At 31.9% G+C, this 25013-nt stretch overlaps 2 protein-coding genes across 3 annotated transcripts in view; one reads left to right on the top strand and one right to left on the bottom strand.

The window, feature by feature from the left end:
- Window positions 1-299: 299 nt before the first annotated feature.
- LOC127737894 (uncharacterized) lies at window positions 300-7014 on the bottom strand. Its single transcript, XM_052248848.1, has 2 exons — window positions 6951-7014; window positions 300-4316 (listed from the first exon to the last, which is right to left on the bottom strand). Exon 2 carries the CDS (start codon window positions 4313-4315, stop codon window positions 3347-3349), a length of 969 nt encoding a protein of 322 aa, XP_052104808.1. The 5' UTR covers window position 4316; window positions 6951-7014; the 3' UTR covers window positions 300-3346.
- A 7-nt stretch (window positions 7015-7021) lies between these two features.
- LOC127737892 (uncharacterized) overlaps window positions 7022-25013 on the top strand; it is a 33192-nt gene continuing 15200 nt past the window's right edge. Inside the window, exon 1 of one of the 2 annotated variants that reach the window (XM_052248847.1) lies at window positions 7022-7081. The gene's annotated coding sequence lies outside the window, so the exon portion shown is untranslated. Of the gene's footprint in view, window positions 7082-11939; window positions 12204-25013 lie in introns of those variants that run through there. The other variant, XM_052248846.1, reaches the window with a different exon arrangement.

Raw genomic sequence — 25013 nt, 5'->3', positions numbered from 1 at the left:
ATTCAAAAGTTCTGCAATGGACAAAACTTGCAAATACAGGCCGACAATATAATGGTTTACCAAGGACATGAAGTAGCCAGAAAGGTACAAATGATGAAAAGATCACTTGGCACTTAGACATGTTTCATGAAATTCTCTTAAATTGTAGTACTATCAACAGATACTCTAACACAGATGTTTGACTATGTAAAAGGAATTTAGGTAGATTCAATTCACAGGAAGGCATACAGGTGATAATAATCTTCAACTTTGGGGTTTAAATTAAAAACCGACCTTTATTTGAACTGAAAGAATGAAAAGTATTTTGATTTTTTTATTTCTCTTGTTTACAGTTATAATAATAAAACAAGTAATAAACAATAGAAAACATTGTTTAAAAGCAAAATAACAACAAATTTATAAAAACTTGTTATATGGATGTGAAGTAAAATTAAACTTCAGATTTTCTTTAATATTTTTCAAAAGTGAACTTTAAATGTTTATCCTAGTGACATCAATTATCTAACATGAGACAGAGGATCATTATAGCAATTTCAAGAAACTTTTTTTAGAAGCATGAACCTGACTTGGGAACTTGGACTTGAAGCAAGTTATTTTCCTTGCTGAGCAGCCATACTGGTTTACACATGGCAAAACTGTAATAAGAAGAAACAGAAAACCACTGTAAGCTTTTAAAATATGCATTTTCCATCTTATAAAAAAACAGACTTTTCCAGGTTTATAATCCAGATATATTTGAGGCAAATAGATCATGTTAAGTAGCTCTGAAAGTCATTTAAACTAAAATATTACATATATTAATATTTACAGTGTTTAAAACACTTTCCTGCAAGAAAAATAGTGCTCCTAATTTTAGTCAGGTTCATGATTTCAAAAATAAGTTTTGTAAAGATTTTGAAATTTGTTTTCTAGAATACCCATTATATTGAAATCTGTTCTATTTGTGAACATTTTTGAATACCTGGGGGATCCAGAGAATACAATTAACATCATAGTAACTCAAAATGTGTTCTTGTAGTAACTAGTGTTCTAAAGGGGACATTATATTTTACTAACATTTCAGATATCTATGTTATTAGACAAAACAGGAATGTGTGTACAAATATCTGAATGACTAATCAAATATCTGTTCTTTCCAACTTAAAACTTCATATAAATATAGTCAATTAAAATATAACAGTCATTTAATCATTTTGATACCAATTTTCAAGTTAAAGAAAAAATTCTGTTCCTTTGAGTTCTTAGTAGACATGGTAGACACAGGGTATAAATTGCCTACATTGACCAAGAGATAAAAAAAAATTGTTGAAGAAATTTGTACAGCTGTAAATTTTTCATTAAAATACAACAACTTTTGAAAAGAAAAAACGTATAAAATCATGTAAATATAAAAAATGTCACAAAAAAATAACTTATTGAACAAAGGACTATTTAACATTTTTCTCAACAAGGTATGTTTTAAACAAATCTGAATTAGAAGAGAAATGAGATAATTCATTTCAATTATATAATAAGTTTACAGGAATACAAATTAATTATGACCATTTACTCTATTGAATATGTGTGCTAAAAAATATGTATAAATATAAAACAAATAACACAAAAAAATTACAGACATAAATATCACAAAATAGATGTACACAATAAATATAGTCTTTATAAAAAAAATATAGAAAAAATATAAATAAATTTGTACTAAAAAAATTTTTGGACATGCTTATTTATTTCATAAGATTTAAAAAAAGAATTATTGCACCTATATAGAAATATGATACAAAAGTCGGTTAAGACTTCAACTTTGAGATAATCAAAGTAAATTCATATTGAGTTATGTCCCTTTATCCCATAAAACATCATTATTTTTCACTTTTTCAGTTAGTCTGATGATTTTCATTTTTGACATGCATAAGTTTGTTAAAAGTATGAAGGTAAAATAGTCAGTCATTATGAAACTGATTTTTGACCTAACACTTGATTGATATTGCCAAATTGGACTTGATTTTATCAACATTAGTGATTGAATTTCATTTAACCATTTATCAATAAAAAAGTGACAAAATTATCAGGCAATGTTAACAATTATTTATTTATTGTGAAACATATAATGTATGTAATTGGTCATAAAAATGAAGTCCTTTTTTATAGAATAAATCTAAATTCTATAATATTCATACACATAACAATAATAATTACCCATAACATTTGAGCAAATATCATGAAACTTATTTTGGCATATGTATAGTATTTCTTCGACTATTCAAACCAAAAAGATTAATTATCATGTGAATCACAATAACTTTACAATATCTGTTCTATAACTTTATTAGAACAATAACATGTGACAAATGATACTTCTAAATACAGGTAAGTGTCAAAAATAAAGCACCAAAATAATTCTACTATACAACTGAATGTTGTTGTTCATTCAAAATGAAAGCAAATGACAAATCATATTTCTGACTAAAATGTGATTCTTTCTATGCTTTCATTTTGAATAAATTAAAAAAAAAGAAAGAACAGCATTAAACTTTGGATTTACAGATCTTAGAAATTATATTTGTTAACAGTTTGAATCTGAAAGATATTAGCTTTAACACAAAACTCATCAGACAATTTATAGCATTATGATAGCAGTATTATCTCAGGTGAAATCTGACAATTGTAAAATCTTAAAGGTAAATTCTTCAGCCAGTACATCAACAATCAATTTTTTTCTAAAATGATGTTGCATGAGTAAGATAGCAGAGCTATTTCTATTCTTGGTTGCTTATACATAAATTGGAACCCTATGATGGATTGAGATGATTTCTCTTGCAGTCATTTAATATGTCTGAAATGAAGACCTATTGTGAATATGTGAAAATAATGATTTAAAGCATTCTAAAAACCTTTAATAGGCATAAGTAAAAAAATATTTTCTGTTACAAATTTGTTCAAATGCATTATATTTAGTAAAAACTAAGTGCAATATATCTTAGATCAACTACAAACATTTTAAATGGTCCTAACTAAGATTATGTGTAATTTTTCATGTTAATTTGCTTATAATATGCAAAAATCTAATGGTTTATATTTAATTTATTCATAACCTTGATAGAATAAGAAAATTTAGAGCCTGACATTAAAGGGATGTAAATAATGTAAGTCTTATGAAAAATGGACAATCTGCACTGCTTTTGTTCAAACATTTTCCATGAAAAAAGTTACACTGAATACTTATAAATTTCCTGACTAAATCATATAATGTTCCTCCCTTCTTTTCTGATAACCCTTTAACAATATTTGAGACTGTGCACAACAACAAAAATTCATATGAACATGTAATGGTAGAATATTATATGATAAATTATCTTCCAGCTTTAGGAACAAGTGTCATTTTAGCTGAGCTTGCAAATATTTGAGACATCTGACCTTGAGATTTTCTAAGAATATGTTTAGCTTCAGTAGTTGTTGCTCTTGGTGGTGGTCTAGGAGATTTTCGCATTTTACTTCCTTCATGCATGAGCCGAGACATACGCCCTCCTTTATCAAGATTTGCCATTCCTGATGCCTCCTCTTTAACCCTTGGTTCTGGTCTTGGAGATGCTCGCTGGTGGCCATAATCATACTGTAGAGCTTTCATTGCATTTCCTTTTCCTTTCTCAGCATTTTCAGATGCTTCTGGTTTGACACGGGGCTCAGGTCTATCAGACAAGACACCAGATGCATACTTGTACTGATTCTTCATCATCCCTCTACCTTCCTTGCAAGCAATACCTGCAGCCTCTGGCTTGACTCTAGGAACTGCTCGAGCTGATGCAGGCAACTTTTTTGGATCATGCAGAAGACATTTCATATTATTTCCTTTGTGAGGTTCATAAGCACCCTCTGCTTCTGGCTTAATTCTAGGAGCAGCCCTTGCACTCATAGGAAGTTTGCCATACTGGGTAAACAGATTAGATGTTGATTGTCCACTATGACCTCCAGCAATCCCCATTGCTTCAGGACGCATTTTAGGGGCAGGTGCTGGATCCGGTCTAGGTGTTGCAGACCCATTTAATAAATTTGAGACAGTTCCATGCTGTCCAAGTTCATAGTTTCTCATACCTTCAGTTGATGGGCATTTTGGTTCAGGTCGTGGTGTTGGAGCAATTGGTCTTGGAGTCCCACTGCCAAACAGCTGAAGCGATCCTTTATTCTTATCAGCATACTCCTGTGCCTCTGGTTTTACTCTAGGTGGAGCTCTAGGTGTATTGTAATCACCATCTAAGTCAAATCCAGGGTAAGGACAAACCTTTACGTCTTCCCCGTTATCTGGAATGGATGAAAACTTCATTCTGAAAAAGAAAAATTTAATGCTTGATTAATTAGACAATATAAATGTATTTTTCACAGAAGAAAAAGTTTACTTTTGGTTAAAAAACTTCATACTCAAATATAAAGTAGTTATGAATTAATCATATCATTTTTTCCCTTGAAGTCTTTGCTATCCTTTACCCTGATTATTGTTAAAATTTGGTATTGCTCACAGACATCTTCTGCTACCCATCAGTTAGTAGATATATATCCACATTCCACCCTCCATTAGCTCAGTTGGTACAGTGGTGGCTTACTGTGCCTGGGTCCCAGTTTGAATCCCAGCTAGTACAGAAATTAATTTTGGATGGCAAATCATGCTCTCAGGTTACGAAATTGGTGCCCAACAAAAAAAAACCTGTGTTCAGAAGAAATACCTAGCCATACAAGTGATAAAGATGATCATAGTTATCGTCATAGTATAATGACTCTTGAGGTGGGGGAAGTGTAGGGGTGCTTTCCCCTACCTAGTAGATATATAACCACCCTCCATTAGTTGTGCTAGTGAAATACTCCTTTAGCTCAGTTGGTAGAGCATTGGCTTACTATGCCAGGGGTCCCGGGTTGGAATCCTGGCTGGTACAGTAATTTTTTTTTTTAAGGCAAATCATGCTTTCTAGTTACACATATGTGAACTGCAAAAAAAAAAAAACTAATTATAAGTCCTTTTATCAGCAAAATATGAAAAAATGAAGCAAACAAATTCTAAATTTTACTCTGGGTACTTTATAATCTTTTGATCAATAGGCTTCTGTCCAATTTTCATCAAATTCCATGAAGGTTTGACAATGTTATTGATGTCTTTAAAAACTTTAACCACAGATTGAACCTAAATGTTTACACCGCCAATGGAATGTAGGATCACTATGTCTCACTTCCGCAACTGTTGCAGGCTCGAAAAAAAAAGGATGATTGAAATATGTATGTCTGTTTATTTAATTCACATTAGCTAGAGGTTTAGGGGGAGGGTTAAAATCTTACAAAACATGTTCCACCCTGCCACATTTTTGCTCCTGTCACAAGTCAGGAACCTCTAGCCTTTGTTAGTCTTGTGTTTTTTAAAACTTTTGGTTCATTTGTATGTTTCGGAGTTTAGTGTGGCGTCCATTTCGCTGGACTAGTATATATTATTGTTTAGGGGCGAGCTGAAGCCTGCCTCTGAGGAGGGATTTTCTTTCTGCGTTGAAGACCAATTGGTGGCCTTGGGCTGTTTTCTGCTCTTTGGTCGGGTTGTATCTTTTACACTTTTCCCATTTCCATTCTCTATGCTATAGTATAGGAATTCTCATATAAGTTATGTAAGGAAAAAAACACCATACACTAAATCAGTCTGGAATCTACTATAATGTATACAGTTTGAAGTCTTTGTGGTCCAAAACAGATATTCAAAACATTATCTCTTTAATGAGCTTTTGAAAGACTTGTCAGGCTGTGTATCTTCAATACAAATTTAATTCCTGTTTAAAATATTATTCAGATGTGCCTGCTGAAAGACAATCGAGAACAGCTATCCATCGCTTTTCGGAGGTATCCTGTTCTTCTGATGATGTTTGTCCCCATAATTTCAGTTTTTGGATATCAGCTGCATAATTTCCACAAATTGGCTATGTAACTAACCGAAATCCACTCTACTACTGCCAAGGAAGAATGGATACTGCTCAAAGCTTTATGTATAGAGAAGCGAAAGTAAAATTTTCAAAATTTGCCTGTGTCAATATCTTAAGTTAAAAAAGTTATCCACTTTCAGGTTTAGTTGCAAAACTTCAAACAACAGTGTCAGTGCACCTGATAGATTTTTACTTCAGGCAGTGCAATAATTTAATAGTAAGAATACTTTATAAATATATCAGATGTATTTGATCTTTTGGTAGTGCCTTTGTAGGCTTAACTTGTTTCTTCTCCCATTTTCGGTTATTGTTCCAAGACCACAATAATTAATGCTTTTGATTTTGGAGGTGTGCACAACTACTTTAAAAGTATTTTTGTTGTTGAACTCTTTTCTACTAGCATTTTTTGCAAATCAAAAGAAAAAAGTGCAAAATCTAAATATGCAAAAATCAAAATTATGCATCTAATTATTATGGACAAAATGGTTCATTAAACAAATTAAACAAGAGTGCACATGTTGAAATGTCTCACCTGCTTTACTGACCATTGATACTGTTGAAAGTCCAAGATAAAGATTTTACTATGAGTATCACATAAACCTAACTTTTATAGGGATCCATCACAATGAGGTCAAGGTCAGATAAATCCTGCCAGACAGACATGTACACCTTACCATTAAGGCATTATTCTAAATACAGCTGACCTGTTGCTTATGGTAATTGAAAAACAGACCAACAGGCAACACGTAATTAATTGATTCCAGCCCATTTAGATATTTGACGGACTCTGGTAAACTTTTAAATGAAAGATGTCATTCCAAATTTATTTATGTTTTTGCCTATTGAGGCTATTCCCAGCCATTCTAAACATGTAAAGATGCATTGAAGCTTGATTATAGCTTGACATCAGACGAAAGGTAAAATCTAGGTTAAAAACAGTACAGGGGGGTCAATGATTCGTTTGAACTTGAAGTGGTAACTAATCATTAATGCAAGTAAGTACATTACTTTGTAAATTCTTGGGTCCACCGTCAAGTTTCTACGGTAAACAATCGCAGGATATAGTTCCGGTTTCGTCGTCACTTCCTTTTCCTGTTTAGCGGTCATTCCGATTTTCCAGTTGGGGCCTATCAGAACTGGTATGAATGTGTGGTAATTTTTCTTAACATAAGGAAATCTCACAAAACTGAATAGAAATCTTAACAACACAGGCACTGGTCTCTGTAAAAAATATATCTTCATTTTAGTAAAACGCTAACGGGCACCTGTCACTTGAAATTGTAGACAACTCGCCCCAAGACCAGCTCGTCTTCTACTGCCTCGCCACCACTTTTCTTACACTCAGCCCAAATTTTTAAAGAACTCTCGCCTCTGACAAATTTTTTATTTTTACCTGCCTTCCTTGCCTGTTCCAAAAATGGTGATCGTTCTGAAAAAAAAAAACTACAAACATTCCCCTCCGATAATTGAGAACAAAGTTGTCATAACAGTAGAAAAATCAATGAGGGTGGTAAAGGGTTATTTTCGTGCAACGTTTTTCGGCCTTTTTATTTCACGTGTTTTCGTGTTTTGACGCTTTATTTCTGGCTTTCTCGTTTTTGATTCAATGTGCATGCTTCGTGTTTCCCCTTATTTTTTTTTTCCGTGTTTCATGTCGGTACTCTTTATTTCTTGTGCTTGTCCCACATTTGATTAAAAAGTTAATCGAGACTAATTCAAAGTCAGCCCGGATATTGTTTTAAATTATGTATTAATGAACTGAATATTAATTGCTCTCTTCATTAATAGCTTATAAGTACTTAAATAACAGTATCAACAAGTTGAAATGGAGGAAAATTCAAAACAGATTGTTGAATGCATTACATACTTCTATAACAGCAGTGATAGCAGTAAACCGCCTTTAGCAAAAGAAAGGCAACGGGTAGAGGTTAGCATCTGAATACAAACCTGAATCGGAGTATGAATCCGACGAGGATGAAGCTATGCCAGTTACTGAAACTGACCTTCTCAATAGCAAACCTGATTGTCTTTCATTCATGCTTGGTTTTTCGGTCTAGAAGTGGAAGATGCATAAGTGTCTCCTCAAAATTTGATTGAATTTGAGGATTATTGTTACCTTGTAAGGCTTTTTAAACAAAACTGCCAATTGGTTCTGATCAAGTTTTGTGATGACTTTTGCTTAGTACATGGTCCCATCGTACATATTTTGACCAACTATGAGCGCACAAAATAATACCCCAAGATATGCAATCAAAAGTTTGTGGTTTCTTCTGAATATGCGAAGCAGGTACCATCGTGAGAATTCACGCTTATGTGTATTTATATATGTTATGATATCTTCTGAAACTTGTGAAATCTAATAGAACTTGATGTATATTGTGAGCCCATTTAATGGAAATAAAACATCTTCCATGTAATAGAGGATAGGAATGCCCTTTATTGTCAAGCGTCAAACGTCCGTTTTTCGCTACCATCAGTGTCAAATGAGCCATAATTTTTTATCGTCATTTGGCAAATCACATTTTGTAGCTACCATTAGCATCAAATGGATTAAAATGTCTATCGTTAACATTATTTTAACAAATATTTTCCGACATTTGTCATGTGGGTTACCCCATTCCTACCCTCGTAATAGTGCAGTCTTTGTAAAGTGTAGTTTTATTTGAATTTCTTTTATTTCCGTTGGCAAATTAAATTTAATCTGATTTTAAAGATCAGTTAAATTAATTGTACCATTACAATTTGTTGTGCTAGATGATAACTGTGTGTCATGAAAATTAAACAATGACATTTGCACCAAGATTCTCACTCCTAAAATTTACAATATCCTTCATAAATCTTCCTATGAAGTCAGTTATGTTTGAGAACAAGTGTATATAGTATAGTTTATTATTATCCATTGTTTTAGTTCAATGATTCTAAATGTTTTTATCTGAAATTTTCATAGATATCCTTGCAACATATATGAATTGAGATTGTCTCCCTTTGTCCAGTTAAGACTGGTGGTGAAATTTAATGTATGCATGTTTATATGTGTCTATGATTTAATAGTAAAAAAATCAACAATTACAAAGTGACTTTTTTTTCTGACACAGGTGTATCTGACTTCTATTGAACAGAAGCCTTCAGTTGACAGGTCACTTTTACCAAGTTCATAATGCTTCAGGCATTATATACCCATAGAAAGGTTAATGAAGAATTTTCCTTCCAAGGGTCTAAGTTATATGTTAATCTGTTTTGACTTTTGTAAATACTAAACAATAAGCTAAAATATTCAGATTGGTACAAGATAACTAAAAAGGACAGTAAAAGATCAGTAATATAAATAAAAGGCAATATTTCAATAACTTCAGACACCAACCTGAAGAAAAATTACCAAAAGATATTAATCTTGAAGGAAACAGTTTTCAGCAATAAATAGACATTTACATCATGTTCATGAGCTATGTATACAAAATGTCCAGCTCTAAATATAAGCTGTGAATAGATTGAAACAGTTTGCATTTTGTGTTTAATGATTTTTTAATACAAATATCATTTCAATATTATTTTCTTGATATGTAACTCATGGTTTTCAGTATTATGAAGCATTAAAGATGAGGTTAAGAATTCCACATTTTTAGGAGTGGCAAGAAGACAGTTCTGAAAAACTGATTAAACTTTATTTAAGTAAAGCCTTCTGTCACCATTTAAATGTTCTTTTCTAAACAAAATGAAGTATCTGTATATAGATTTAGATTTCTTACTTCATTTTTTTTTTTGGAGGGGGGGGGGGGGGGGGGAGGGGGAAGGGGTCGGGATGTGGGTAATGAGTTGATGAATTGTAGACTCAGTACCATTAAAGCTATATCAAGCTTCAATGGGACTATCTGTATAGAAAATGAGAGTCAAGGCTGGTTTTTATGAGTCCAGGACTCATGGACATCTCTTACTGAGAACCTTTGTACATGTAGCTAAATCAACTCATGGACAGGGGGTCACATTGTAGAACACATGGACTTCCCCTTTTGTTCAAATTTATCTGTTACTGTTATCTGCTTCTTTACAAAAATAAAAACAAGCCAGTAGAAAATATGATTTATTTCCCAATAAAATGCAACTTCAACATTTGTACACCATGAAATATAAAAGCTTTTTTTGTCTTCAAAAGTTAAAATTTTCACTGTTTAATCAAATATTTTCTTGTTCCTCATAACAAAACGAATAGAGAATGCAATCGTTGAAGCCTTCTGAGCTATTGTCAAGGTGAAATGCAGCTTTAAAAGTGTTTTTCTCGGACATATATTATTGATTATTTTCTATGAGTTTTCATCTAGTATATACATTCAACATATATCTTTATCCTTTCATTTCTGATGTATGTTTTTTACCTTGAGTGAGAGGATTGACTCCACCCCAACTGTTACATATGAGAATTTGTTTTGTAGACTTTCATACTTAATACACCACAGTATTACTGAATTTGGTTATTGAATAATATTGAATTATTAATTGTTTGTGAAGATCTGTATAAGTCTGGAGAGTCTGAAGAAGTTAATTGAGATACTTAACAGCATATAATTTGTCTTATTGTGTCAGACCGTGAGATAATTAGACAGTCCAGAAGTGATAAGAGTTTTTTTCCTGTTAAGATGGGAAGTTATAGATCATTAGATAGTCATGATAGTCCAGAAGAGTTTTCTTTAGTTAGGATGGACAATCAGACCATTAAACACTCTGAATAAGTAGACTTCTTGCTGAGGGACAGTTTAAAGTATTAAGCAGATCAAAGTGATAAGTGGCCAACATGAAAATGGACAATTAAGATTGTCATCTCTTTATAAAAAGATTATTGCATAATTGTTTTCTAATTACTTTTATATTTTATGTTGACATTGCTATTAATTTTTTTATTGATCCCCAGTTACATAAGATTTGACTTGTCTCTCCTTGGAACAAATTATTTATCTTGACATTGAACATTGAATATGCTAAAGATTGGATCTTATTATGTTATCAAGGTTATATATGTAGCATAGAATAGAGAATGGAAATTAGGAATTAGTTGAAGAGACAACAACCTGACCAAAGCCACCAATGGGTCTTCAACACAGCATTAAAATCCTTCACCGGAAGGCGGGCTTCAGCTGGCCACTAAACAATAATGTATACTAGTTCAGCGAAATGGACGCCACACTAATCATTGAAACATACACATGAACCAAAATTTAAAAAAAACATACAAGAAGTTTACTTTAAAGCAATTTATGTGTATCCTTACAGCTTTCACAAGTACAGTACAAATAAATTCAAGTTAACTGGTGAGAATTTTTAGCCCTTAGTATATTACTTTTAAGCAAGTGTAGTGTAATATATTTCCAACACCCAACTCCAATGATGACTTACTATCTCATTAATTAGATTTAGGAAAAATCAAACACCTGATAAATCAGACACACTAGTATGAAAATATTTTCATTTTGTAGCTGTGACTTGTGTAATAAGTAGTTTCTGATACAAAAAAGGCATATTGTTCCAGTTGCATACTTTTGACCTAAGAACAATGTATGGCTCCATGTCCATGATGTCACTTACAAAAAAACATGATCTTTTTTAAAAATCAGGAACAATTGTTCATGGATACCTGGAGCCTCTTGTTAAGAAGTGAGTAAGCCAGTAAGTACATTGCCCATTTGTACTTTACAAAAAACCTTTTTGCTCTATTAAGGTTATCATTAGATTTCTCATGTTTGAATTGTATTGAAATTTTATTTTTTTTATTTCTCTATACATAAAATTGAGAATGGAAATGGGGAATATGTCAAAGAGACAACAACCCGACCAAAGAGCAGACAACAGCCAAAGGCCAGCAATGGGTCTTCAATGCAGCATGAAAATCCTGCACCCGGAGGTGGTCCTCAGCTGGCCCCTAACTAAAATTGTGTGCTAGTTCAGTGAAAATGGACATCATACTAAACTCCAAAACATATAAATGAACTATTTCTATGAAGTGGTTGAATGACCACATTAATATGCGAATCACAATAGGTGATGACACTCCTATTTGTAGCAGACAAGATAAAAATAGCCACAGGGTATATATTTTTTCTCCATATTTAATTATTCACATTTAAATTTACAAATCTTGTTACAAATACGATCCATACAATATGTTTTGTACATGTACCTGAGTGAGTAATTCAATATCTTGTGTAGGATGTGAAAAAAAGACTGAAGTTTTTAATTACCTGGATATGTACATGCAATTGATTTCTTTTGCAGGTATGGTTAATTTATGTGTTTTATTTAAAAAAAGATATATATATTATATTTTCTACATAAAAAAATTGGTCACACACAGGAATATCTTAAAAATCTTTATTTTGTTACAAAAAGGGCAAGTCAGTAAAATAAATGTTTTGTCGATTGTACTTTTTCAGCTGTAAAAATTATTCGATGCACCATTAGTAGGGATACATTTGAAAGAGTTAAATGATTACTGTAGTTCAGAATTTTTTTCTCATATGAATCCTTTTTTTGTCACAATCTAGTTCCATTTATTCTGTGTTTATTGGTTTAGTTTGTGCAGTTATATTTGGACATTTAAATAATTTATAAAATGGTGGTTTCTGCCATGCCATTGATGAAATGTGTTGTCTTCTTTAATTACATTATTATTTCCTTTTATATGTATGTTAGTTTTGGTTGTTTTTGTTGGTTTTAAACCTATGATTATATATATCAATCAAATGTCACCATTGTTATCCTTTGAAGTTTGTATCAATTGATTGATGTTTGAATGGCAAAACTGGGCTTTACCAGTTCTTTTTGTGTTGTGAGAACATTTGTTCTCACACAGCATGCAACAACTCCAAAGCTAGCAAATTGATTTCAGTTTTCTTCATCTGTATAACTTCTTTAGAACACTGAACATTGCTTTTTTTAAAGCCAATCTTTCCATTACTGCTGTTAGGTACTTTGATTAATCCAACTGATGCATCTGTTTTTGAACCTTCATCAGCTTGAAAATATAAAATGAAATTTGGTCACAATATTGCAGTTATTCTCTCCAGATATTTTATATCACCTGAAGAAAATTAACAATTCTCTAATTCTGATATATCTGATGTTCTATTATCTCAATACATGTACATATTGTGCAGTTAACATATACTGTAAAACCGACCCGGTTTCATTTTGATTGAAACTGGACAGATATGATCATGCACTGCCATTGTCATGTAGCACAAGGAAGGTATTTTTTGCATTTTTCTTTTTATTTCTTCTCTCCTTGAATGAAATAGACCGTTAATTATTTCAGATAACTAAATATTTTCATAATGACATGAACATAATTAATGATAAAGTACATCACCCATGTGTTTATAGTGAAGTTCATTTAGGGGTTTGACCTCAAAATTTATTTATTTCCCTTTTGCAATCTTAAATGGACTTTCGTTTTTTATATAGATTAGATCGTTGGTTTTCCCGTTTGAATGGTTTTACACTAGTAATTTTTTGGGGCCCTTTATAGCTTACTGTTCGGTGTGAGCCAAGGATCCGTGTTGAAGACCATACTGTGACCTATAATGGTTTACTTTTATAAATTTTGACTTGGATGGAGAGTTGTCTCATTGGCACTCATACCACATCTTCTTATATCTATTTCAACATGATAATAAAAACTCATAATACTAGAGAAAAGAATCCATTGATAGTTCATGTAATTTCAAGGCTAAATTTGATGTTAGAGGAAAGAAAATTTACAAGATAATCCCTGACAATGGTACATCATGGAGCATCCATGAGTAAGGCAGTACATGATGTATCCAGGGTTTTGTTCATGTTTATATTTAAAAACGCCTATTATTCTTATACTTTTTGAACTAAGAAGAAGTTTTACAAGATTACGTATTTCTTCACATAGATTACAAATAGAACTGGGTAGATATCAAGGTATTCCCCGACACAGCAGAATATGTAATAAATGTACATCCAGTACCTGAGTACTGTTGAAGATAAGGCTCATTTTCTTTTTAATTGTACAAATTTTAAGATTGAAAGAGATGATATGTTGTCTAGCATTGCAAAAGTTAATACTTATTTTAATAATTTGAACAGTCAAAACAAAATCATTTGGCTTTTTAGTGTATAGAAAATGTTGATTTACTGAAAATAATATGTAATTTTATATACAAACATCTTCCTTAAGATTATTATATACAATGTACATAGTTTTTACATGTTTCAAATTTTGGCTGTATTTACAAATTTACTTATTGATTTAAGCATCAAACAAAATTTTACTAGCCTTTAAACAAAAATTGAAATGGAAGATATATAAGATATATACTGGTGTCAACTGCATTCAAGTTACCTATGTTGCTACCTTTTATGCTTTTGATAACGTAGGATAAATACATTTTCCAGATACATTTTTAGCATGATAGTCAGTCTTTAAGGTATCATTCCTTGGTGTAAGCTGCATTTACCCGGTAGTATATACTACACTGCTATCTTACTTGCTGCTGACACGGGAGGACTGTAAACATGCTGAATCTTCTAGACTTTATATATATCTGTCAGTCAGTCCCCTGGTGTCAGCTGCATTTAGGATATACCACACTGCTATCTTACTTACTGATGACACGGGAAGGACTGTAAACATGCTCAATCTTCTAGACTTTATATATATCTGTCAGTCAGTCCCCTGGTGTCAGCTGCATTTAGTATATACCACACTGCTATCTTACTTGCTGATGACATGGGAAGGACTGTAAACATGCTGAATCTTCTAGACTTTATACATATCTGACAGTCAGTCCCCCGGTGTCAGCTGCATTTAGGATATACCACACTGCTATCTTACTTGCTGCTGACATGGGAAGGACTGTAAACATGCTGAATCTTCTAGACTTTATATATATCTGTCAGTCAGTCCCCCGGTGTCAGCTGCATTTAGGATATACTACACTGCTATCTTACTTGCTGATGACACGGGAAGGACTGTAAACATGCTGAATCTTCTAGACTTTATATATATCTGTCAGTCAGTCCCCTGGTGTCAGCTGCATTTAGTATATACCACACTGCTATCTTACTTGCTGATGACACGGGAAGGACTGTAAACATGCTGAATCTTCTAGACTTTATATATATCTGTCAGTCAGTCCCCTGGTGTCAGCTGCATTTAGTATATACCGCACTGCTATCTTACTTGCTGATGACACGGGAAGGACTGTAAACATGCTGAATCTTCTAGACTTTATATATATCTGTCAGTCAGTCCCCTGGTGTCAGCTGCATTTAGTATATACCACACTGCTATCTTACTTGCTGCTGACACGGGAAGGACTGTAAACATGCTGAATCTTCTGAGCTAGACAACTTTATATATATCTTTTATTAACAAGTCTAATTGAAAAGAACGTTCAAACCTATGATTGCGTTTGATAAAAACCGCAATTTTTATACGTGTGCATGCAAAACAAATTTCTTGTTAGAGGGGTCTAAATACAGCACAAACAACATTTTCCAAAAGACCAAAAAAGTGAAAAAGTATATTTTAACAAAACGCATTATTAACTATATATTATTATTTTGTTTTTATCAATATTTATAATTACAGTATATAATTATAAACCTAATATCAACCACACTTGCATTGTGTATTATAAAAGCTTGAGCGGCTTAAATATTTATTTAAGAAAGTGTATATATCACATGATTTTATCGAATGTTATTTGTGTTATTCTCAAATTATAATGTTATTGTCATGTCAACTGTTTATGATAGTTTATGCCCTTTGGGATCCTTAATTGGAATAAAATATTCTTTTTATGCCCCCGCCGTAGTGGAGGGGACATTAAGTTTTACCCTTGTCCGTCTGTATGTACGTCCCAAAATTGGTTTCCGTTCTCTAACTTTAGTTTGCCTCAACCAAATGTTATGAAACTTATACACAATGCTTATTACCACAAAACACAGATCAAGTTTGAATTTTGGTGGCGTCACCTTTACTGTTCTAGAGTTATGCCCCTTTACAAATGGGAAAATTGCTGAATTTTTCGTTTCCGTTCTTTACATTTAGTTTACCTCAACCAAATATTATGAAACTTATGCACAATGCTAATTACCACAAAATACAGATCAAGTTTGAATTTTGGTGGTGTCACTTTTACTGTTCTAGAGATTACAAATGGAAAAATTGCTGAATTTTTCGTTTCTGTTCTCTAACTTAAGTTTGCCTCAAATAAATGTTATGAAACTTATAAACAAAGCTTATTACCACAAAAATCAGATCAAGTACAAATTGGGTAGTGTGACTTTTACAGTTCTTGAGTTATGTCCCTTTATAACGTTATATGCAAACGTGGGCATCATCAGTGTCCCATGGACACATTCCCCCTTTATTTTCTTCTTAAAATACTTGTTTCTTACATCTAACCTTCATGCTGAAAAGTAAGGACAATCTATACTTATATTTAGTGAAACAAAGTTGTAGAAATTCTTTTGATTCATATCATTTTTGACAATTTAAACAAGTAAAACATGACATTGAATTGCTAAACCTGCCCATTAAGTTTAAATCTGAAACAAATTCTGGTGAGTTCAGAAATTCTCGATAAAACTAATAGGATTGAAATAATATGAAATAACGATTTCCTGACAGATTTCCTGACACACACTGCAAGTATACAGCAATGCATGATTGTATCTGTTTTGTTTTAACAATATAATACAGATCGGTTCATTGTGCAGTGTGATTTGCCATATATATATAACTGTTTATAATCTAGAAATGGATCTTAGGTTTGATTACCCTGGTATTTAACATTATGCTGTTATGACATCAGATTTTTTTCTTACATGAATCAAGCCTTTCAGTAAGAGCTGATACTCTTTACTTTAGCTGTTCACCGATTTAAATCAAAACCCAATGTGATTTATATCACTAAAACATATATTCAAATTACAAAAGTCCAAAAGAAACTATAAACAATGCATGGATTTGGTATAATGTGTCAGCATTTTGTGTGTAGTTTAGATTAGACACCATCTTATTATCCATGGAGATGATATGACCGAAAACTTCCAAAGGTCATATAACCCTATATAATCATAAATATAAATATAAAAAGTAAATAAACAGACAAGCACATGCCATCATAACAAAACAATTTTTCTAGGTCTGTTTGGTTTCATTTTATAGATTAAAAAGATATGTTTGGAATCGTTTTTTCCTTTATAAGAATGATTATTTGTGGCAGGATCAGTCAACAAAATGGTTATTCCTGGTTATTCCTGGTGTCTCCCTTGTTTCACTTTTCAATGTTGACATTCTTTTCTTTTTAATGTACGAACCACATGCTGAACACATGAACAACCTTCTCTACTAAAGGTCAAATTAAAGGTTGCATGAATACAGATTCAAATGAGTTGAATTATTGAATTGCAAGCCAATAATACATCAGCAATGTCTATTTTAACTTATTATGACTAAATGGAACCAAACTGACTGCTAACAGTGAAAAATTATTTCTATATCCCGCTTTATAATTGACCAAAAAAAATCAGATCTTTATTTGTTGTCTTAGTTCGTAGCTAATGTCCATTAAACAATAGATTAGTACCACCTATTATATAGTAATATTATATAGTAAAACCCTTCATAAAATACATTGCAAAGTACCTTAAGCACCAGTCTACTTAAAAGATAATGAATCATATGACACACCCTTATGATATATATATCTTCAAGCAAGATTTGCATTATTCTATACAATCAGTAAATGTGATGATTACATTGTGTCTGATTGACATCTGTAATTAATTACATGTCAGTTTTTACTATGTCTTATGTTTTTGTCTACATAATAATTTACAATCAACTTGAAGGTATTTGTTTATTATTGTCTAGGACCAGGTGTATTTTAGAAAAGGTATAGTTCCTCTGTATTTCTGAAATATTCAAGTGGAGTTAAATCAGCTGCAGTTATATTTTTATATTTGATATTCTGCTTTAATAATGATATCTTGTCAGTAATGTTCCAGGTTTTTATTCCAAGAGTTGGAAGTCATTTTTACATTATATATAATGCCAGGTTCTATTTTTCTGAATATATATATATACAAAGTACAATGTATACTTTTTATCTTGGAAAGTAAATTTTTAATGGAAAAAAAATAAGCATTTATTAATAAGTTGCAACTATTAAGTCTAAACAAGCATATATATCTTGAAAAAAGTTTGATAAATACACAAACTTTCCAAATATTAATGCAACAGCTTGTGGTGATAATGTTTACATATATATTATGTCATGTCATCTTTGTGATAAAGTCATTTGTTTTCTTGTTTTTCATCTTGATAGTTGCTGTTAGCTGAAATAGGAACCCACTTTAACCCTTTCCTCCATAATGACGCCTTTTGACGCCACCCCCTTTACTCCATAATGACGCCTTTTGATGCCTCTGTGTAGTACCTCAGTTGAAACACTTTGACTACGAAATGTCTGTATCAGACTTAATAAAATTTGTATCCAATATGAAAAGGATATTCATAAGAATATCTGACTTGAATTTCATTGATGAAATATTTGTTTTCGCAATGCATTACTACTTTAAACTTGCTGATTTTTTTTATAAATAGCCGTAGTCATTTTTTGAAGTTCTTGTTGACAACCAAGTTTCAGAACACTGACATTGTCACGTTAACTACATTTATTGTTGGTTATTAATACCAACTGCTTATGAAATACCTAATAATCAATGTTTACGGTACAGTTTGCGTAAATAATGATTTTCCGTAAGACAAACTTTATTTTGAAACTCCGAGTGTTCACTGCCGCTTTTCCCTATTTGGAGTTGTACAAAAAAAGCATTTTTTTTTTAAACTTACGTTGAAATATCAGAAATTTAATGAACAACGCGGAGATATGCAGTCGAGTCCATACAATTCTTTTCTGACCCATTGAGTGAACAAATATAGCAACTTGCAAAATGTAAACATGTGTTTGGGGAATCCCATTATACGACTTCCGGCGAGTCATTAAGTGGGCGGGAACATACAAATTTTAATGACCACAAAAAAATTCATTCAACGTACAACGTTTTTGCTTATAGAAAGTGACATTTAAGTTTCAATCATAATTATTTTAAGTTCTTCAATTAAATTAACGAGAATAGCGAATTATGCAACAATATTCAGCATCCGTAAGTTGTGATTTTAAGCCCCGCCCACCAATAGAATATACCGTTTTTACAGTGATGTTTACACAAACAAAAAATGATGAATATTTTTTCCGCGATGTTTATTTCAACAATTATAAAAGCATATGGTTCCGTGAACAACTTTGTTTTAGTAGTAACAATTTGACTAACAAATTTCCAAGCCTGAACTTTGCGGTTCACTTCCCATTGTCAAAATATGTCAGACTAAAAGAACAGACATACGTGCATTATTCTCTTCACGATTTTCGCCGTATTTCGGGTTTCAGAGAATCAAAATGCGAGATAGAAGTAAAAATGTAGTTACTCATTTGATTAAAAGCTACCTTAGATTTAAGCAACCAACTGATCAGCACATCTTATTATTAATGTTTAGCAGAGGAACAAGAGTGATATTAAATAATATTAGTATCCTAAACTTTGATGAAAGAACATGTCATGTTCCTACATTGTATGTTGCAAATTTTTTTCAAGTTGATTTATGAGGAACTTGTTTTCTACATCCACTGGCTGTTACTGACTTATATTTTGTTAGTCTGGGAGAAAAAAAAAACCTATTAATAGTTATAATTGATTGGCTTTAAACTAGCTTTCATTAACTGTGTACTCTTAGATCAATACTCACTCACTCACTCACTCACATGTTTTGTCTTTTTATTTTTTTTATATGTACTTCTTGCCAATCTAATGAGTCAAGTCAGCCATTAAAGAGCAATAATTTCCTGTTTGGATGGATGCTTAGCACTCCTATTTACATCAATTCAAGCCATTCAAAGCAGACTTTTACATTTTATTCCTCTTTTTGTCTATTTGATTCACTGCCCAAGTTTGTGTTGCTCAGTCTTAAGTTTTCTATATTGTGTTTTGTATACTGTTGTTTGTCTTTTTTTCTTTTTCGTTGTTTACCATTGTGTTGTCAGTTATTTCGACTAATGCGTTTGAATGTCCCTTTGGTATCTTTTGCCTCTCTTTGGGGAGTAATGTGCACTCATAATCATAATTAACACAACCACATTATGTATGTTTCTGTCCAAAGTCAGAAGCCTATTATTCCGTGGTTGTTGTTGGTTGCTGTCTATCATCTTTTTGTTTACCCGTTTAGCATAAATTAGGCCGTTGGTTTTCTAGTGTGGATTGCTTCACATTTTGTCACAACATGCATAACAAGATGACCTTTTAATATTTACTGTTGGGGAGGGGGATCATATTTATTTATACATGTAGGAACAAAATAATTATTTTGGACTTAAATTGCAGGCAAACAATTTTTTTCATCAACAAAAATGCAGGCACATTTAATTATTTTATTAACTCAATGGATTTTTTCCCTCTAATTTTCATTGGAAGCAACTTTTATTTTCACTTCTGAAACCAGACTTTTCAAGACATTATGGACAATACTCTTATTTAAAAAAATAAACTCATGTGATCCCTTTAATACACACATAAACTATGAATGGTCATTGTCTTACATCCACATCATTTGGACTGATGAAAAGTCACATTGGCAATCTTACCACATTTCCTTATTTCATTATTGTATGCAAAACAGTCTACAGAAAGATCTTTAGAAGACTAGCATTGAGAAGAGATAAACAAATAAGGATTTATAAGGACCTCCTTCTGAATTTGCATGAAATATTTGCCACTGGACATGAACCAAACAACCAATCAATGTTATGGCTATCTATTGTAGATTTTGAAAGATATGCATATATGTATGATTCATGTTTTACAAATGAATGGAACCTTTCCTTCATCTTTTTTCTTTCAAATCTTCTGTGTATCTAAAAGAAGGAATGATGCAAAGAAAATACCTAACCCTGTCGAAGGGGTTAGCTGAATTCTTTCAAGTTAATGTATTGTTATTTCTGGAGGGGAAGGGGTTTGCCTTTATAGGAAAAAAACCTAAATTGAAATAATGTTTTTATTTTTTATAAATTCAAATTGTGATGAATGGCACAGCAGGATATCAACATAAGAAAAAGTTTAATACCCTTCTAGATTTCAGGATTGATGTTACATTTTCGAGGAGACTTTACAAAGAGAAACAGGCATATGCATTATCAGCATGTTAACAATAACAATGTCAGTGTTCCATTGAACACAACTAAAACCAGATGCAAAATGGTGTGCAAAAATGTAATAAAAAGAAACTATACCACATGCTATTATTTTCATATTGCCTTTTCAAACTGTGATATTTATCACTACTAGTATACAAAAAGGTCTTTGTTAAACAACTTCACAAACATCATAGATTTTCTTTTAGAAACAAGATATCTGATAACTAATAATGCATTTTCTAATTTGTTGGCCTAACCATCTACTTTTAAGTCTGATTCTTGGGCCTTATTTGGATGCTAGGAGCACACATATGTTAAATCTTTTTCAAGAGCAATGTTGTGATAAAAAGTTTCCATTTGTTATCCAAAATATCTAACTGTCAGCTGTTCATTTTTTTACTTATCATACAGGATTTCAGTTGGTTGCTATGAACAGAAACTGTTGCTAGGGGAAAATAATGTACAATATAATTTTCCATACTATATGAGTCATCTTGATTAACCTGTAAAAACCTTATTTTTAAATATTTTCACCAATTTTTTTTTTGTAAATTCAAAATTTAATCACAATTTTCTTTGGTTGCTACGGAAATACTTCTGTTGCTATGAGGAAAAAAATAGACAATTTTTAAAGAAAATAAAGTTTCCATTCAGATTATTTATGTACATTCAATTCTCTCATTGTTTTCTTAGACACGACAAAAATAACCCAATTCAGACTCAAAACATCACTGTTTGTACATCATTTTACCAACACGACCAAAATAACCCAATTCTAACTCAAAACAGCACTGCTTTTCATGACATTTGACCAACATGACCAAAACAACCCAATTCAAACTCAAAACAGCTCTGATTTTCATGACATTTGACCAACATGACCAAACAACCCAATTCAAACTCAAAACAGCTCTAGTTTTCATGACATTTGGCTGACCAACATGACCAAAATAACCCAATTCAAACTCAAAACAGTACTGATTTTCATGACATTTGGCTGACCAACACGACCCCAAAACAGCACTGATTATATGACATTTGTCTGACCAACACGACCAAAATAACCCAATTCAAACTCAAAACATCACTGTTTGTACATCATTTTACCAACACGACTAAAATAACCCAATTCAAACTCAAAACAGCACTGATTTTCATGACATTTGACCAACATGACCAAAACAACCCAATTCAAACTCAAAACAGCTCTGATTTTCATGAAATTTGACCAACATGACCAAAATAACCCAGTTCAAAATAAAAAAAAAGCACTGTTTCATGATATTTCAATAATTATTTCAGAAACAAGGAGGGGATTTTGGCAATCAAATTTAGAAATAAAAAAATCTGCACTTCCACTATAATCATGATAATAAAATTGTTTTTGAAAAACAAAACAAAAAAAACTGGGTCTGACTGTCCCTATTCGAGTTCTTTACAAATTCCTGGAGAATATTTCAAGCAAATTTTTGTGTCATGATTCTGTTTGGGATCCAAACATTTAAATGATGGTTATCAAAGTCAAGTGGGTAATAAGGTAGACAGCAAATGACACTTGGGTGAGGGAAACAAAATTTCAAGAAATTAGGATAAGACATGTATGAAGTTTTTCAAACTTTATAGTTTTTGCAATTCATTGTTTGCTCAAAACTCAGTCTTGCTCTACTGTAATTATATCTTCAAAACTTTTTTTTCCTTTCAAAATACCAGACTTGGCTTAAATGTTTTCACAAGTTTATAATACAGTTTGAAACCATCTCTTCAATCTGATCAACTTGTGAAAAGTGAAAAGTTTTAGCCATTGCTAGTGAAATGTTTGAAGCAAGTGCAGTGTCATTTAAAATTCTTTCCATCCAATTCTAGTGATTGACTTCTTCTTCTTTAGAATGTTGACAGATTATAGTCAATACCATGAAAAGTAGTTTAAAAGTACATGTAGTATAAAACACATTAAAAAATTTCATGGTGGCACATGCATTTATCTTGAACCCTGGATTCCTGTCTGTTTAAAATCAAATGCTTTTTACACAAGTGTATGTTACCTAGATGTACCATAAAAGGCAGGAGGGCTGCATGACTTTGATTTTTAACAGATTTTATATGAATGAAGTCCAGGTTAACTTTTAATGATTACAGTAGTTGTCGTCTGTTTATGTAGTTTATACATGTTTCTCGTTTCTCGTTTTTATATAGATTAGACCATTGGTTTTTCCGTTTGAATGGTTTTACACTAGTAATTTTTTGGGGCCCTTTATAGCTTGCTGTTCGGTGTGAGCCAATGCTCCGTGTTGAAGGCAGTACCTTGACCTATAATGGTTTACTTTTATAAATTGTAACTTGGATGGAGAGTTGTTTCATTGGCACTCATACCACATCTTCCTATATCTATTTACAAATAATACAAAACAAGCTTATATGTGTACATTTCAAAAGCTGTAGATAAAGGGTAGTATATATAATCAGATGAATAGTAATGACACCTCTTTGTTATTATCCAGTCTGACCAGGTCAGCAGGAGGTTGATTGTTGTATACAATCATATAAACACCTCAAAACATCACACTTATTAGTGAAGGTAGACTTTGGTACACATTGTTGTGTTCAATCGTGGGAAATGTAAGTTTTTCTCCTTAATTACAGTTGACAAACATGACATGATTAGATTTAAACCACATGCTAATTAATGATTCATTGTAGTTGATAGTACAAGTTAGATTTTATATCAAATTTTACGGACTTTACATTTGAAAGCAGAAGTGTGTATGTAAAGCTGTGCAGTTGTTACATGTACATTGTATTAAAAAAAACAAAAATCTGATGTTATAAATTGAAGATGGGTGGTTGTAACTGTTTTCATGTGCAAATTTTGAACAGAGTGTAATCTAAAGGTATAGTTTTTGGAGGTGTGATTATTGTTAAACAAAAATAAAAAATACTATCAACAAAGACGAGTATTTTAACCTAGGATCAGTTTCATTTCTTTTTACACTGTCAAATAAGTTGTTAACCTAAAAAAAATTATTAAAGGACTTATCAAATATTATTGTATTTTCATGTAAATATTTTACATTTAACAAATTTCAACTACTATGCTTCATAATCTAACTCCAGTTAAGATAGTTGTAGGTTTGGGAATAAACATGGACAATGAAATTATTTGATTTAATTTCTGTAGCAGTTACCTAATATATCCATGCTGAAAACCTTTCAACATTCATACTTTCAATATTAATATATTTGATTGCCATCAGAGACGGAGAACTGCTAATAAGAAGTCAGCTTGTTTTAAGTTTTTATATGAGGTTATTATGCGCCTGCCTAGGGGAGGGGGCAGTAAGTGTTACCCTTGTCCGTCCCTTCCGTACGTCCTCAAAATTGGTTTCCGTTCTCTAACTTTAGTTTGCCTCAACCAAATGTTATAAAACTTATACACAATGCTTATTACCGCAGAACACAGATCAAGTTAGAAATTGGGTGGTGTCACTTTTACTATCCATGAGTAAATATGCCCCTTTATAAACATAGAAATTGCTGAATTTTTAGTTTCTATTCTCTAACTTTAGTTTGCTTCAACCAAATGTTATAAAACTTATACACAATGCTTATTACCACAAAACACAGATCAAATTCCAAATTGGGTGGCATAACTTTTACCGTTCATGAGTTTTGCCCCTTTATAAACATAAAAATTGCTGAATTTTTCATTTCCGCTCTCTTACTTTAATTTGCCTCAACCAAATGTTATGAAACTTATATACAATATAAAATTGAGAATGGAAATGGGGAATGTGTCAAA

Source organism: Mytilus californianus, unplaced genomic scaffold (genome assembly GCF_021869535.1).
Source record: "Mytilus californianus isolate M0D057914Y unplaced genomic scaffold, xbMytCali1.0.p SCAF_4, whole genome shotgun sequence".
Taxonomy (NCBI): Eukaryota; Metazoa; Mollusca; class Bivalvia; order Mytilida; family Mytilidae; genus Mytilus; species Mytilus californianus.
This window is presented reverse-complemented; position numbering and strand designations above follow the sequence as displayed.

Bases quoted from the DNA above. Each gene is read 5' to 3' on its own strand.
- LOC127737894 (XM_052248848.1), bottom strand. From the start codon at position 4,315: ATGAAGTTTTCATCCATTCCAGATAACGGGGAAGACGTAAAGGTTTGT.